We start from the raw sequence: 17,433 nt of genomic DNA, 5'->3' as shown, positions 1-17,433 counted from the left end.
TGGGTATTATAGAGCAGTGTTGGATGTGGTTAGGATAAGGATAATATTGTTGGACCTGTTTTTTTTTTGTAGAGATGGTGAGGGGACATGGTGGTTTTTGTTGTTATGGAGTAGTGTAGGATATCAAGGAGAAGGCTAATGGCTTATCATTTCTGAAAATGAAGAGGAATCTGTTAAGGTCATTGAGTTTTACAAGATATCTATTAATGTCACTGTATCTGAGTTTTAAGAGAAACATGCTAACAAGATCAATATTTCTGACTTTTAAGCAACAGATCAGAGTGGTCATGAAAATCTAGTATGGAATCAGTGATCAGTGATGTCTATAAGCAGACATGTGTGTGTGTGTGTGTGTGTGTGTGTGTGTAAATAACGTTGGCCTGACTTGTGTTCCCAGCGGAGGAGAAGAGAGCATCCCTCAAGAAGGAAATCAGTCGGCTCAATGAGGACATGAGGTATTTACTGCTTGTTCACTTGCTTGTTTATCCATCCAGTCATTGATTTGTGTAGATTTACTTTATAGATGCAGGAGGCTTGGCAAGACATGGAAGACAAACTAGAGAGATAAAGTTCCCAGTTGCAAAAGCAGTGTGATTTGTGTGTTTTTATTCAAGTTTTGTATATTCATTCATTCATGCAATTTTATTTCTCACATGAGGAGACTTACCATCACCTGGAAATAAAGATTTAGAGGGAAAAAAGGAAAGGAGGCAATGAGATTTTCAAAACTGAGGTATAGGTTGTTTGTTTCCTGTTCAGCTTGACATGTTAATATTCACAAACTTCCACTAACATTGATGAGAAGCTGTTCAGTGACGAGTAACTTGTGCCTTGCTGCTGGTGGCTTCCCTAATGCACCTCACACAGCAGCTTGGAGTGTCTATTGCCAATACTTGCTGTGGGAAAGAAATTTAACTAACACTGTGTATAAGATGACCAAGCTTACTCTAACCAATTCTTGACTTATGAATATTCACTTTTACAATTCAAGTTATGAATATGTCCTTTTTAAGTTATGATTACAATAATTGCATCCTTTGTGGTAGTTAATGAATGCAGAATTTTATCTTTTGTACCAGTTTATGAATGCCAGAATTTACATTCACAAAAATGACAGATAATTGCCTAAAGATATTGAAAATGGGGTAGATGTAAATAAATCTTTAGTCTTAATTTACATACTTTATTTCTACAAAACTGTAAACGTAACAGTAAACACAAGTCATTAGTAAGTCATAGTTCACTTGTGTTTGGTGGTAATTGCCTAAAAATATTGATAATGGATTAGATGTAAATAAATCCTTAGTCTTAATTTACATACATTCAGTCTACAAACTGTAAACTCAACAGCAAACACAAGTAATTAGTAAGTCACAGTTCACTTGTGTTTAGTGATAATTGCCTAAAAATATTGAAAATGGATTAGATGTAAATAAATCCTTAGTCTTAATTTACATACATTCAGTCACAGTTAAGTCACAGTTCACTTGTGTTTGGTGTTCACATTCCCTGATATGAAGAGGTACCACCAGTAAGCCAGCTCCTTCCCCCACCCCCAGATCGTCTGAGGAGCGGCGATCCACGGAGCTGCAGACCTTCATCAAGAAAGCTGACCAGGAGAAGAAGGACCTACAGAAGCGACTCGATGACAAGGAGAACAAACTTAGCTGTGAGTGTTGCCGTTTTGTGTTGCTTCCCTGTGGTGGAAACCAGACTCTCTAGTTCAAGTTTTTGATCAAGCAAGAGTTACTTTTGGAAGTTTGTCATTAAGTTATTTTACTTGGCAGATCACTGACTCTTTTACTGCTTTGGTCATCTTTCTTTAACCTTCCTATTATTGTAAGAAATATTTGGATGGAAATGCAGGAGAGAAAAAAATTTAAAAAAAAATTTTAACCTTTCTAGCACTGTAAAAAGTATTTGTATGGAGACAGGAGGAAAAGAGAAACTAATTATTTTTCTTTTATGCCACAGAAATGTTTGCAAGAGTTTAGTACAAAAATAATGTTTAATAAGTTATAAGTATTGAGCAGGAAATCTTGTGGTTGAGTTTGTGGACACATTGTACATAAAACTTCAATTGGGCAGTGAAGCCAGGACACCTACACATGGTGGGTCAGAGTGTGGGTAGCTGTGGTGTGAGATGGTGTCTGGTGTGAACACTGCTGGTATTGCTTCTAAGACATCAAAGTGCCTCATCCCAAGTAGCCAATGAGCACCAGTTGTTGCTCACGTGACCACATCATACATTACTATTTCCTTGGCTTGCTGTGATCAGAACTGCCCCAACGTATTTCTCAGCTGTTCTTTTGTGAGGTGGTCGGGTGCTGGCCTATGGAAGCTTATTACAGCCATCTTCTTGAGCATTTAGGAGCAGATGCCAGATATATTGATAGATAGATAGATAGGAGTGAAATGAATAAAGAAGCAGAGTAGGTGCCAGATGTACTGATAGGTAGATGGGAGTAAAATTAATAAAGAAGCAGAGCAGGTGCCAGATGTATTGATAGATGGATAGATGTAAAAAAATAAAGAAGCAGAACAGATGCCAGATTTGTTGATAGATAGATAAAAGTAAAAAGAATAAAAAAATCAAAGAAGCAGTGTAGGTGCCAGATATATTGATAGATAGGAGTAGAAAGGATATAGTAGTGGAGCAGGTGCCAGATATATTGATAGATGGGAGTAAAAAGAGTCAAGAAGCATCATAGCCTTTCATTGCAGCACTGGAGATCTCCGAGGCCAAACATGCAGACTTGATCGCCCGCATGACGGCTCAGCTGCGAGAACTTAATGCAGTGAAGCAAGAAGCACAGAGGGAGACATCCGAACTCAAGAAGAAGCTGCAGGTAAGGGAAGAAAAGGAGAAAAAGAAATAAGTGAATTTGATAGAAGCTCTAATTATTATACCTTACTGTATAATGATTGTATAATAATACTGTAATAATAAAACTGTGGAATAATGTAATAAGGCCTGAATTAACAAATGAGTGAAATTATTTAAAGTCTTGAATGAATAAGTGAAATAATGTTATGAGTTATGAATGAATAAATCAGTGTTGGATTTAAGTTTGTGGAGGCCCATGGGCAGCCTGACTGCCTCCCAGAAAGCTGGAATGTTGAGCTAAATACTAAAGTAGCAAGAGTATTATAGAGCATTGTACTGTTATTACATTTTTATAATATATTATTATAGAGTATTATATATTCTAGTGAAAGGAGCTTATTTTTTAGTATAAATGAAACAGAAGCATTTATATTAATAATAATAAAAATATTAAACAGTTCATAGAAAACTAGTGTTTATTGATTAAAGGGGAAACTATTCCATATTTCAGCAACACTGCATAACATCTTTTTTAATGTCTTCTAATTCAAGTTTCTTTCACTTACAAAAGTTTAATTATGGGGGGGGGACTTGCCAGATTGTGTCAGCCCCTGAGCAGCTGCCCTCTTTTCCCCACTCCTAAATCCAGATCTGGAATAAATGAGTGATGATTTTGAGTTGAATGAATGAGTGAAAGAATTTTGTGAATCCTGAATGAATAAGTGAAATAATTACAAGCCCTGAATGAATAAATAGGAAATAGTTATGATCCCTGAATGAACAAGACAAAAACAAGTCTCTCTCCACCACTCCTCAGCTCCTGGAGACAGAGGGACTGAGCAAATCACAAGAACTGGAGAACCTACGCCTGCGCCTCTCCTCCGAGGAAGACCGACACAATGAGAGCCGCAAAGAGGCCACCAAACTGCGGACCAAGGTGAGTATGAGGCAGTGAGACCATGTGAGGGGGAAAATTTCATTCATATATTGAGGGAATGCAGTTCTGAGTGGTGCTGTGTTGTGTTGGCTGTTGGAAAGTATTGGGTGGTGCTGTGTTGTGTTGACTGGGAGAGACTATTGGGTGGTGTCATGCTGTGTTGCCTGACTGGAAGAGTATGTACTAAAGTCATGTTGTGTTGGCTGTACTAAGGTCATGTTGTTTTAGCTTATTTCCATTGCACTAGGTGCCAATAAACCCGTGCATTTCTGCTTCAGTTGGCAGAGTATGAGCGTGACCGAGACAACCTTCAGACAGAGCTTGCCTTGCTGGAGCGGCGACTCACTGAGCTGGAGGACCATCACGCTGCCAAGGAGCACGAGCTGGCCACCAGGTGAGGCCGTGCTGCTGCTGCTGCCTGTACTTTTCTTCATTATGTATGAGGGGTTCAGGCCAAGGGCTACAAAAAGGAGGAAAAAAAAAGGCCACTGAGATGCCAGTCCCTAAAGAATAGAACCAAAAGCATTATCCAGAATTAGAGAAGTGTCTTGAAACCTCCCTCCTGAAACAGTTCAAGTCATAGGTAGGAGGAAGTATTGCAAGCAGAGAGTTCTAGAATTTACCAGTGAAAGGGATGAAAGACTGAGAATACTGGTTATCTCTTGCATTAATGAGGTGGACAGAATAGGGGTAAGAAAAAGTAGAAGTTATTAGTCTTGTATGCCTTTGATGCAGGAGGGAGAGATACAGTTTGGTATACATCCTGTATTAGGAACTGTAATATGTCTTCTTTCTTAAATTTTTTCATCACTGGATTTTTTTTATTTCCTCTCCTCACATTCTTTCATTTCTTCATTCATTTGTAAGAGTTTCTTTGGCCTTCCTGCAGAGCAGTGTGTGCAGACAGTCTGGCCAGTGTTGCTTCCCTTCAGCTGTTGCTTAGGCTGATTAATTGCTTCCTCTTCCTTGTCCTCTTCATCTTCTTTATCCATGTTTTCCTTAGTCTTCTCTGTCTCTTCAAAGTGTTAGGTTGTGGGATGGTGAAGAAATAGAACAACTCAAAGAATTCAACTTTCAAAGATTCATAGCTTTGCATTGAATGATTTAGGTGAGTGTTTACCAAAATATTATTGTCTTACCTTTCCACAGCTTGGAGGAGTCCCGTGCCAATGAACGCAAGCTGAATGATGAGAAGAAAAACCTTGAGAACTACCTGAACAATGCCAACCAGCAGATCAGCAACCTCAAGGTAACAGCAGCAGAAGTTTGTGTTGTGCAGCAACACAAATCACTATTAAGAAAGCTCTAATCTTGTATAAGGCTGAGTGATGAAAATAAAAACTGTGTGTGTGTGTGTTTGTGTGTCAGTTTTTTCTACCCTTTTATGCTGTCAAAATAGTTCACCAGTTTTCTGTTTTTTAATGCATTTCTTATATCAGGTTAGTTTTTCCACTAGTACAATAGTATATTCTAACCTGAGTGATGAATATGCAAAACTCTATGTGTGTGTCAGTTTTCTCTACCTGAGGATTAACACTTTTTTATGCTGTCAAAATTGCTCACTAGTTTTCTGTTTTTTAATGCATTTCTTATGCCAGGTTAGTTTTTTCATTAGTACATTTTACACTCATTCAATTTGTGTCCACACCTGTTGCACTTCAGCACAACTGCCCCATCAGGTGAAGGTGTCTTTTTATTTTGTTTCCACACCTGATGCACTTTAACACAACTGCTCCACTAGGTGAAGCTGTCCCGTGAGGAGGGGCACGTAGAAGCACTGGAGCAGCAGCTGGGCACGCTGGACAACACCCGGGAGCAGCTGGAGAAGAAGCTGCAGAACGTGTATGCCTCACTGCGTGCTGTCACCCGCATGTACCAGGACATCTCCCCAGCCTCTCCTTCTCTCCGTTCCAGGAAGGGCACCAAGATTGGTTGGTATAGAGCGGCTGCACTGTAGATGTTGTGTTGCTCCCATCACTTGTTGTCCCTCAGTGTCCTGGTGTGTGCTGGTGGTGGTGGTGGTGGTGGTGGTAATGGCAATGGCAGGCAGTTAATTAGACATAGAGAGAAATACTTAGTCCCTGTCCACATGATCGAACAGTACCTGACAGACTTTGCCCATTTACCCGACAAAGCCTGTGTGTCTTCATACACTTGGGTTGTTTATTATGCCCGGCAGCAAACGGTCAAACTACCAGACAGACAGCCTTATCTTATACTTTCACTCAACCACAGGCATGAACACTCCATTGGTTTGCCTGTCTGTTTTGTCTGAACAACAGGCATTAAGCAAGTGCCTGGCAGGCAGTGCTCAATCATGTGAACTGGGTCTTAAAATGACTTGCTGCATATTGTACAGATGAGGCCTTAAAGTTGTAGAAGGACAGTTCACTTCATGCTTGAGTAGTGATGGCTTTCCTGGAAACTTAAAAAATGAAGTAAACTATTTGCTTTTGAGAGAGATGGGAAATTTTAAAGAAAACTACCTTGGTTTTTAGCAGTATTTTGAAAAGGTAGTGAGGGGGAGAGAGAGAGAGAGAGAGAGCACTGCATTATGATTAGTAGTGAACACAACACATGTAGTCTTGATGCTCTAGGAACAACACTCTATTAGTTATTATTGCATCAGTGGAATTAACATAGGAGATTAGACAGAAATAACTACATAAGTTGCATGAGGTGTTTGGCATCACAATGCAAGATTTTGCAAGTGTATATTGCTCTAAAATTCTTTGTAGAGATATTAGTGAATGTGTCTGCATAATGAGAATGGTTTGATGAGAAAGTGTAGTTAGTGAACAGTGATCTAGAAAGTAGCAAAGGAATCCTAGGCATTAGTAACTTTAGACTAAATGGATCACCCATTGAAATGACACACACACACACACACACACACACACACACACACACACACACACATTCATTGGTCATATACTGTATACAAAGCAAACAGCAAACATAGAAGCAACACATCCATAACTATGACTCTGTACTAATCTTCCTGGTGTGGCGGCCCACAGGTTTCGAGCTGTCTGGTAGCCAGACAGACCTGCAGGCTTCCCTTGAGTCTATTGGGTCGCCTGAGAAGATCAATGTGGCTGAGATCGATCCTGAATCTGTGCGTCACGAGCTGAGGGCACTGATGACCCAGATGAACCAAGTGGAGCTGGAGAGGGTAAGATGGTCAGGGGAGAGAAGAACAAAGGCATGGGGAAGGAAGAATGGAAGCAGGGGACAGGGTGGTGCTGAGAGAAAACTGAAATGAAGAGAAAGAGAAAGGGGGTGAGGTAACCTGGAGGAAAGAGGAGCAGAGTGAGAATGGAAGCAGGAGACAAGGTGATGGTGAGAGAAAACAAGGGACTGAACTGGGAATAAGAGAAAGGGAGTGGAGCTAGAGAAGGTAAGGCAGGCTGGGGAAAGAGGGATAGGGTAGGGGAGAATGGAAGAGACAGGGTGGTGAGAAAAAAAGAGACTGAAGTGAGAATAAGAGAAAGGGAATGGAGCTAGAGAGGATGAGCCAGGATGGGGAAAGAAGGGCAGTCTGGAAGCAGAAGACATTGGTGTTGAGAGAAAATAGGAGATTTGAGTGGGAATAGAGAAAGTGTAGCTGAAGATGGTGAGGCAGGCTGGGAAAAGAGAGCCAGGGGAGGGGAGAATGGAAGCAGGAGACAGAGAAAACAAGAGGCTGGAGTGGAAATGAAGAGAAAGGGAGTGGTGGTGGGAGAGAGAGGCACATGCAGAGGGGAGGATGGAAGCAGGGGACAGGATGGTGTTGAAAGAAAAATGAAGTGGAAGTAAAGAGAATGGGGTTGAGAGGAGTGAGTCACCCTGATAGCTTTTTCCTCCCCTTCAGGATGACGCAGTGGCTCGTGTGGCGAGTCTGGAGCGTCAACTTTCTGAGCTCCAGGAGGTGCACCAGAAGTCTGAGGCGCGGCTGAGGGATGTCACTCGTACCCTCTCGGAGTTGGAGGAGAGGAAGCGATATGCTGATGACAAACTTAACAAGGCCGTCTCACAGTCCAGCCAACAGGTATTACGAGCCATCAGCCAAATTTTCTTATGTTTTTATTTATTAATTTTATTTTATCTGTTTGCTTATTTACTTTTTGTAAGAGGGGCACAAACTTAGGTCAACAAAACATTATAAAAAAAGGTTCACTGAAGGTGCCAGTCATTCCCTATAGAATTCAGTAAAAAAAACATCCAGTTTGAGAAGTGTTTTGAAACCTTCCTCTTGAATCAGTTTTAGTCAAAGGTAGGAGGAGATACTGAAGCAGGCAGGAAGTTTCAGAGTTTACCAGTGAAAGGAATGAGATTAGAAATACTGGTTAACTCTTGCATTAAAGAATTGGACAGAATAGAGGTGAAAGTAGAAGGCTTTGTGTGGTGAGACAGCTTAAACCTTTGTTATAAGAGTTTGGGTGAACAAAGGAGCAGTTCATTATGTTTGCTATGTAAATTATTTTTAGATTTGTAACGTAATAAGAAATGGGGTAGGTGTGGGATAGACAGTCAGTGTAAAGGGGCAGGGTTTAACTAATGTATGCTGTTGGGTCTTGCTGTGGAAGTGTGTGGAAGTATGTGGGTGTAGTATGGTGGTCCACAAGAGTGTCCCTTTCCAACAGTGGCCCATGGGGTTAAGAGTATAAATGATGTGTGTATGAGTGTGTGATGCTTTGTCTGGGCCCATCGCATGTGGGATTGCCGGCCATGTATATTGATAGACAGAAAATGATCATTGAGTAACAGAAATTGACAAGTGTCCTACCAAGCTGAGTGTCGGCCATATTCATCTTATGTGTTGTGTTTCAGGAGGACTCTCTCCGACACAAGGAGAGTGAGATCCGATCCCTGAATGAGGAGCTGAGCAACACTCGCCGCAAAATGTCAGACCTGGAGCAGGAGAGGTCTACCCTCAATGTAAGCAGCCACACACTGTCACTACTGGAAACATTTGTTGGATGTACTGACAAAACCAAGCTTTATCCTGTGCTTAATTAGAAACAATGTTTTGTAATACGCTCATAGAATTGTTTTTAGGGTTCACAGATCACCACTGAGATTCCTACCTCTGAGAGTACCAAGAATTACAGGAAAACATTTGTTGCATAAATTGACAAATCTTCCAAATTTACTCTGCTCTCAACAAAAGACATTACACTTGTGTTACTTTGTAGGACAAACAGATTATCACTCAAATTTCTAACTCTGCTTTGAATCACTACTACCAAAAATATCAAGAATTACAAAAAAAATATTTTATGACTAAACTGACAAACTTTCTAATTTACTCTACACTCAATAAGATATCATGCTTTGCAATACACTCATGAAGTTACTTTGTAAGACTGATGAATCACCTTTCTTATTTGCTGTGAGTCACCACCACTGAGAGTACCAAGAATACATGAAAACATTCATTGCATAAATTGACAAGCCTTCCAAATTTACACTGCAGTTGCTTAGAGACATGATGTTTTGTAACACTCATGGAATTATTTTCTAAGACTGATGAATCACCACTGAAATTTCAAACTCTTAGCTGTCAGTCACTACCACAACAGCCACTACCACTGAAAGTGTCAAGAAAGAAATTATTTCCTTAACAAGTGGACAGCAAGTGCACATCACACAAAGAAATAAATACACAACAGTAAAATAATCTACAATTTGTGCCTTTCCCAGGACCGTGTGCAGAAACTGAAGAGTGCTGTGAGTCGCATTGAGATGGAGAATGCTGACATCAGGGAGAAGCTGCGAGCCTCAGAGCAGCGTGAAACCCTGCTGGATGACTCAAAGTCTCGGCTGGAGGCTGAACTTAGCGCTGCCAAGAAGAACACCAGTGAAAAGCACATGGAGATTGAGGTCAGGAGGGAAGAATCACAAAATTTTAGTAGCAGCTCATCGTTTTTCTTTAACCGTTTCAGTGCATTATAGAATAATTCACTGAACTAAAAGCAATGCATGGAATCTTTATAAACATCTGTAAGGAAGAAAGGGGGTAAAAAGAATATGTTTTGTAATTTCTGGCCAGTATAATGTTTGGAGGTGGCTGTTGAATAAGAAAAATGTTTTAGAATAGTTAGTAATTAAGGAAAGATGTGCCAAATAGCAGTGAAAGGGTTATAGTTGCAAGAATTCATGAGCCAAAAATAATAGAAAAGGTATCAGATACTTTGTTAATGCATTTAAGTTCTCAGTGGAATGTTCTCATCCTCCTACCTTTGTCTCTTTTAATAGTAATAATACACAGGAAACTCAGGGACAGTTAACTTTAGTTCATTTTGTACTCGTAAACTGAACCAGAAATCCCTTCCAGAACCTGCACGCCTCCAAGGAGAGTTTAAACCGGTCAGTGCGGACCCTGGAAGACCAGAATTCCTCACTTCGCAACAAAGTGGAGGACTTGAAGAGCAAGCTAGCATCCACATCCAAGTCCGAGGGTGAACTAAAGGACAAACTGTCATCCATGAACCGGTCACTCAAAGAAGCCATGTCCTCATCTGGCACTATGCAGGAAGACCTCAGCAGGGTGAGCAGACAAACACACAGTACAGTAAAAGGTTTGCCAGTGTTGTGAGTAGTGATGGGTGCATGAAGGGCTGTGTGGGTGTGCTGAGGTTTGTCATCGGGTTTCCTATGTGTCTTGAAGTTGAAGGCATGTAGAAAGTGCAATTCTTAAGGAACATAAATAAATGGGTACATGAAGGGTTGTATGGGTGTGCTAAGGCTTGTTATGGGGTTTTCTGTGTGTCTTGAAGTTGAAGGCATGTAGAAAGTGGAATTCTTAAGGAACATAAATAAAAAGAGGAATTAAATGGAATAATGAATGAATACAGGTGTACATTTTGAGATGGAGCGTTTGCAGTGATGATGATGATTGTGATCTTTTGGTAAGTGACTTCACATTGAACATATAAGTAAAAGCTGCACCCATCAGTCCCAGAACCTGCTGACACGCAACGAGGCGGAGCGGCGGCAGCTGGAGGAGCGAGTGGCCGACCTGCAGAGCACCGTCAGCGAGCTCAAGCGTCAGAAGGACCAACTGTCTGAGTCCAAGAACAAGGCTCAGCAGGACCTCTCCAATGCAGAGATCAGGAATGCTGAGTTGGAGATGGCCATGAAGTCTCTCAAAGGGGTGAGTGCTGGCAGTGTAAAGAAGGCATAGTCTTGCTTTCTGGATTTCAGGAAACACTGTAAGGCTAATTTTTTATTTTTTCTCCATCAGAACCTTGGTGAGCGATCCTCAACGGATGAGCTTCTCTCAAAGGTGACCCGTCTGGAGCAAGAAAAGGCAGAACTCCGCGCCCAAGTGGCTGATCTAGAGGTGAGCTAGCATTGCATTGTCTCTCATCCTGTATTCCTCATCTCGTCATCTAGAACAAGTTTTGTACATAGATATTTACTTCAGTAATAGCAAATATACATTGCTGTAGAAAAGCTTTTAGTAGTTTCTTGTATCTTGGGCTGGCTGTGGTCAAGGTCATTCCAGCTGTCCTCTTGTGAGGCAGTCTTTCACAGCCCTGTAGAACCTTGTCATGGCCCCCTGGTAGGGTTATATGATGGCCCAGTATTGATTGAAGCTTAGTAGATATTGGAGTTTGTTTGCAGCAAATCTTTGTTTATTTTTTGCAAGTTGTTTTGTGGAAAATTTTTGAGTTGAAGGAATCTTCAGAATGCTATCATCAAACTAGAGATGATCCTGTGTGCTTGCATGTACTCATATGTGAAGAGACTATGAGTTTGGTAGGTGGACAGCAGCCACCTGTGCTGTGGCTGTGAGTTCATGAGTTGACAGCATTGATTTGGCAAAGAAGTTTTTCATACACTCCCTCCTTCCCTCACTCGCTGCCTCCTCCATCAACAGAGAAAGTTGGCCATAAGTGAGGCGGAAAAAAAGGATTATGAAAAAGCAGAACATAGACTTGAGAAGGACAAATCTGATCTCAAGAAAATTCTAAATAAGGTAGGCATGACCTGCTTCACTCATTTCATTATTGTCTGTGATTTGAATGTTGTGTTGCCTCGGCTGTAGACAAGTTGTGTAATGTGGTAGTGGTAGAGACCTTGTGTGATAATTGTATCCAACTGATTGTGCTGCTGAAGTAATGTAGAGGAGCATTGGCACAGAATGGTTATCATTCTCAGGCTGTAGTTTGTGAAATTACTTGGTATTGAAGTAAGTAAAACACCTTTTAAGAAAATATTGCAAATATATTTTGTATAATCATATATAGAACTTTTAAAGTTGCATGATGAAATAAATTCCATTTATAAAACTAAATGTAAGTAAAAATATTTCCATTAGTTTATTTAAGAATCTAAAACTATGAACTTTGATAAATAACTTTCACAATATCTAAACCTAAAACTAATAATGTTGTTCCTTGACAGCAACTATGACAATAGAAACTATAATAACTGAAATTTACATTTCTTTCATTTGTCACCTGTTATAAATGTGAGTTGTAGCCACACACCTACGTAGATCAGTAGTGGTGGAATGTGCTGCTCCAATTGTTCCATCAGTAATGTCATTGGTAAATACCTGGCATGTATAAGTAAGCACACCACGTTGTCATTCCCTCATGCACTCACTAACGTCTTGCAAACAACAGTATGAGCATGAGAGGAAGGACCACCGACGGCCTCAGCCTGACAGCCACACGGGGCGGCCAGACCAGCCCTACATGGACTCATCGGTGAGCAGCATGCGCATCGAGAACATGGAACTGAGGAGGAAGATTGACGATCTGGAGACTCAGAACACAGAGATGCAGCAGAAGCACTTGAAGGAGGTGAGTGTGCTGTGCTCAGCTGGGCTGCTTCCATCCACCACAGGGGACTTGTAGTGAAGGGAATATCTTCATCTACTACAATATCATACTGTTTGCTCTTCATTTGAATTATTACTGTGTAGTCTGGTTAAGGAAAGTCATGTTAAGGAATGCATTGGGAAACTCTTAACTGTTTCACTGCAATAGGTAACAACTGAAAACACCTCATAGTCTTAACAAGTATGTAGAAGAAACAAAATAGGATTGAAAAGAGGAGATAATCCAATGTGTAGCCAGTATAATGTTTAGAACTATAGTGTGGAACAAAATTAATTAAAACATCTGAATCTAACTTGTTATGATAGTCAATATGGTCATGTATTGCCTAAGCTCCTGGGGTGTAGTAGTGTGGTCCACAAGACTGTTCCTTTCCACCAGGGCATAGAGTGCTAATGATGTGTGTGTATGTGTGTGGTGCTTTGTCTAGGCCAGCCTGGTACATAAGTAGATAGACAGCAATTGTTAGAGAAGTTTGAGAAGAGATCTTGTATTCTTTATATACATTTTCAGACACTAAAGATGAGCAGGTCATTACATGAAGGGCAGTGTGAAAGGGCATCTTATTTTGTTGATGTGCTTCTCCTCACAGACACTGGAGATGAGCAGTGACCACCGACGAGAGCGGCAGATTGACAGTGAGAAGATCCGTCGCCTCACCAACCAGATGGAGGCGATCCGTCAGGAGAAGGAGAGGTGCGAGCTGAGGATCCACTCCCTGGAACAACAGGTATGGACATCTTAGTGTTGACATTCTTTACTGAACACTTACTTCACTTGCCTTATGTTGTGTAGGAAGACACCTTCACCTGTGAGACACACATACACACACATCTCCCTGTTTCAGATTGCCCAGTACCGTGACCAGATCCGGGAATACCGCAACAGGAGTTCAGCAGTGGCAGCAAATGTGCGGCGCATCCGAACATCCATGACAGACTCCCTGCACACCATTGGAACGCACCCGAGGGTCTCCAGCGGCGTGCTCGACACAGAGATCCAGGTAATGGCATCAGGGTGAGGTTTTTGTGACACTTTTCCTTTTCTGGTAGAGGAGTGACCTTGGTAGTAGTTGTCTCTTACCTAGACTGAAGGTAATGCTTCTTCTAAGTCCATCTAAATTCTTTATAGATAGAAAAAGTTCCCTTGCAAACCTGTATAATGCCAGATAATATTGCAGTTAAAACTTCAAAATTTTGCTGTTTGACTCATGTGATGCTACAAATGATTGCTGAAACACACACACACCATCTCTATATGGCATTAAATATGCAGCCATAACTACAGCTACATTTCCTTTGCAGATTAAACTATATAACCTTGAGTTATTTGCAATTAAGGTCTCCATTTGTGACAATTTTTCTTGGTAAAGTAATACATTTTTAAGGTAGCATAAATTCATAAATGTGTGTATATGACTAAAGACGAAATTCAGAAATGAAGAAATGTGGTAACAAGAACCTTAACCACATCAAAACCTTAGAGAATTCAAGACTCAGTGCTTGCTTAGACTGTATTGGCCAAGTAGTGTTACAGCCTTGCATGAGACCAAACAGCTGATGCAGGAAGGTTTATTTGGCTCTGATCTAGAGACAGCATTAGATATGTAAATTAGGTTCTTCCAAGATCTGTCACTTCTAATCAATAAATACATGAATATGATTTGACTAGAATCTTGCCTTAACACTTTTCTCAGGACATACACTCTCTTTCCAACAGTCTTTTTGAGAAATAAACTTTTTGAGAGGCATACTCTGTACTCCATGTTTTGTGCCTCTCTCTCTCTCTCTCTCTCACACTGTTCATTGTTTTGAGTAGTGGAGCTTGGCCTCCCACCTGAGGCAGGGCCGGGAGGGTGGTGGGCCGGGGTGACCGGCGGAGGCACACACTCTGGGGCTCTGTGATGGGTACTGCATCTGCTTCGTCTTTTCCCTTGCCAGCGGATTGAGCGGCTTCCCTCCTCTGCCTTGCGTAGTCAGTTCCGTGTGGGTCGGGGGTCGGACAGCTTCCGTCCTTGGGCCCCCACGGCCTCCTACTCCTCACACATGCCTCAGCGTTATGGTTCCTTACGCTGTAATGTTCTCAGTGACTCTGTCTTCTCTTCCTCTATGTGAAACTTAAATGCACTGATTGGGCATGACTTAAGCCTCATCACACAAAGCTTACTTATTCTTAATTGATTTTTACAAATACAAAAGTATCAAGTTTGTATAAAAATGTGTTGTTTTTGTAAGTTATTTTACCACAACAAAAACACACTTAAAAAGTGTTTTTTATTGCAGTTCTTATAACTACTTGGAATTTTGTTAATATTTTTGTTATTGAAGCATGAAATATGTCTTGCATTGCTTGAACAGCACCTGTGAGTGCCCAGCATGAATCACTCTTGCATCAAGACTGAGGCTGCAGTCTTCCCGCCACACAGCTGACTGTAGCTCCCCCTTGCAGAGCCTCTCGGCCGGCCAGAGCAGGTCGCCACGCTCGTCCCGCTCCCGGCGCTATGCCTCGGCCTCTCCCGGGCCGGACCGCCGCGCTGACCAACCCAAGAAGACGCTGACCTTCACGTGATCTGGAGCCACACCTCGGCAGGCTCAACCCGTTTTGTTTGGCACAGTGGTGTAGATGCTGGTGGAGAGTGAAGAGTAGTCTGGGGTTGGTTGTGTTGCCAATTCATCTTTGGTGAAATGGACGTCATCATACTTGTGGTGTTGATGAGCGAGGCCAAGGCACGAGGAGTTATCCATGAGGGTGTTGTGCCTTGCCTCTTAGAGCTGCAAAACTTTTCCTCTTCATCACCTGAAGAGCAAACTGGTGGCAGCTCATATTGGTCCACAAGGTGAGGGTGCACTGCCACAGGTAGCTAAGTGAACTGCATTGTTTGGACTTGCTACAAAACACTGCCACTTTACAGTATCTCAACCTGAGTGTAGTTTTGACTCTACCATTGCAGTTTCAGGCTTTGAGAACCCTGCTGGGGAGAGATGCTGGTGTTTGTTATCTTCACTGCCAGTCTTGCAATGTGATAATTTTGGTACTACAAGTCTGAGTTGTAAAAGGGCTGCTCTTTGTACACAGAGAAAGTTTGACATTTACCATTAGTCACAAAAGTCAATTACCAGCAAGCTCTAATACTGAGGAAAGATTGTTCTGCAAAGTAACATACTACAACCTCCACAACATAGAGCAGCACCTTCCTCAGCTTGCCTTCTGCTTGTTGACAGTACAAACCAAAGAATAATTGTAACATTGCTACTGGGAGTCCATATCATGCCTTAAGACAGACACGACCAGCCTACCAGACTCAGCAGTGGTGCTTGCCTGCCACAACCAACAAACTGCAGTGTATTGGCTGAGAAAGAGTCTTACTAGCCATCACAGACTCGAGTAGCTCATCTAAAGTCAGTGTAGCCATTTGTAGATTCAGGTGAGAAAAAAATTGACATTGCACATTCCTAGAACGTAGCAAATCAAGTGTAGCCTTAGGTACACACTTCGTCCATTTGGTGTGCCTTTTGTTCAAGGTGATGAACAAAGTTTTACATTGTAAGTTCAAACACAAGTTTTTATATTGCAAGTTCAAAACACAAGAAAATACCAACAACCTGGCAATGGAAGGGCCTCCAGCAGCTCTTAGTGTGTTCCTCTTAACAGAATTTTATCCTTCTAAAATTCTTTTAACTCATTCCACTTTGAATTAAATATTAAACATCATCCATCCTTTCCACTTTGAATGAAATATTAAATATCATCCATCCTTCAAAAGTGATTTAAAATCAGTGCACTGTTGAGCCTCCACAAGACAGCTGCTGGCCTTGACCAGTGCCATGCTGCCAGTGTTCTGTTGCTATCACACATTTGTTACAGAAATTTTATATTACATGTAAAGACTATTATAATTAGAACATTTGTGAATATTTTTTTAATGTAAGCATAATTTACAGTGATTCTCTCTCTCTCTCTCTCTCTCTCTCTCTCTCTCTCTCTCTCTCTCTCTCTCTCTCTCTCTCTCTCTCTCTCTCTCTCACAGACCACAGACCCACATGATGTCCCCCGCAATATGTTTGCATACCACAGGTGACACCACAGTCCCCCAAGCAACACTTTCCCCTCATTCTTCACCAACATGGTGCTTACATTACACATCTCCACACAGTCTTTCTCCAGGGGTGTTTTCTGGAATGAATCCAAAGAAATGTATGTCTGGCCAGTCACTACAATTAAGGAATCACTGTAATTAAGTCTCTTCACTTCTCTTTTGTACAGCTATGAAAAAAATGTTTAACTGATTTCCTTCACTCCATCAGTCTGTTTCATTATATTTCTATCTGTTGTTGATTATGTTCCATGTCACTTTCTTATTGGTCTAGCAGTAGACCAACAAGTGAAGTTTAGATTGCAGGTGACCACTGGTGCTCAGAATCCGCCCAAATGTACAGCACAAACCAAACACAGGCATTGGGACTTCCCCTTTTCTTGTGTGTGAGAAAGGAACATGACAGTCCCAAAGGAGACAATGCTGTAATTCCTGTACTGATTTTACATTTTATAATCCTGTAACTAAATACCTGTTTTTAAGTAAGTTATTAGTACTATCGTTGAAAATTGTGACATTAGACCTTTAGGGAAACACATGGGATCAAGTGTCTGCCTCAAATTTTGATAGTTTACTTTTGGGTAACTGTCATTTGTATTTAAATTAGCTTATGAATATGCATGTCTTGTAGATAGACACAAATAAAAATACATTAAGTCCAGCCAGTGCTTCTTCTGCACCTTGAAATTAATGAATGAATAAAAAAAGAAATGCTTAAAGGTTTTATGAGTAAGGAATCGAA

At 41.2% G+C, this 17,433-nt stretch overlaps 2 protein-coding genes across 5 annotated transcripts in view; one reads left to right on the top strand and one right to left on the bottom strand.

The window, feature by feature from the left end:
• Positions 1-17,352, top strand: part of LOC135090018 (rootletin-like) — a 114,812-nt gene extending 97,460 nt beyond the window's left edge. The window contains exons 21-40 of the mRNA XM_063986238.1: positions 398-455; positions 1,560-1,669; positions 2,725-2,849; positions 3,645-3,764; positions 4,043-4,158; positions 4,914-5,013; positions 5,506-5,695; positions 6,785-6,939; positions 7,618-7,794; positions 8,577-8,684; positions 9,450-9,629; positions 10,084-10,296; positions 10,705-10,902; positions 10,993-11,091; positions 11,632-11,730; positions 12,383-12,562; positions 13,191-13,328; positions 13,446-13,601; positions 14,539-14,671; positions 15,047-17,352. Of these exons, the coding sequence (XP_063842308.1) occupies positions 398-455; positions 1,560-1,669; positions 2,725-2,849; positions 3,645-3,764; positions 4,043-4,158; positions 4,914-5,013; positions 5,506-5,695; positions 6,785-6,939; positions 7,618-7,794; positions 8,577-8,684; positions 9,450-9,629; positions 10,084-10,296; positions 10,705-10,902; positions 10,993-11,091; positions 11,632-11,730; positions 12,383-12,562; positions 13,191-13,328; positions 13,446-13,601; positions 14,539-14,671; positions 15,047-15,048 (2,657 nt within the window). The 3' untranslated portion in view covers positions 15,049-17,352. The remainder of the gene's footprint in view (positions 1-397; positions 456-1,559; positions 1,670-2,724; positions 2,850-3,644; positions 3,765-4,042; positions 4,159-4,913; positions 5,014-5,505; positions 5,696-6,784; positions 6,940-7,617; positions 7,795-8,576; positions 8,685-9,449; positions 9,630-10,083; positions 10,297-10,704; positions 10,903-10,992; positions 11,092-11,631; positions 11,731-12,382; positions 12,563-13,190; positions 13,329-13,445; positions 13,602-14,538; positions 14,672-15,046) is intronic.
• Positions 11,958-17,433, bottom strand: part of LOC135090020 (DNA helicase MCM8-like) — a 28,048-nt gene continuing 22,572 nt past the window's right edge. For all 4 annotated transcript variants that reach the window (XM_063986246.1, XM_063986247.1, XM_063986244.1 and 1 more), the window contains exon 16: positions 11,958-13,316. The gene's annotated coding sequence lies outside the window, so the exon portion shown is untranslated. The remainder of the gene's footprint in view (positions 13,317-17,433) is intronic.

This window comes from Scylla paramamosain, chromosome 34, assembly GCF_035594125.1.
Source record: "Scylla paramamosain isolate STU-SP2022 chromosome 34, ASM3559412v1, whole genome shotgun sequence".
In the NCBI taxonomy this organism is placed as follows: domain Eukaryota; kingdom Metazoa; phylum Arthropoda; class Malacostraca; order Decapoda; family Portunidae; genus Scylla; species Scylla paramamosain.
This window is presented reverse-complemented; position numbering and strand designations above follow the sequence as displayed.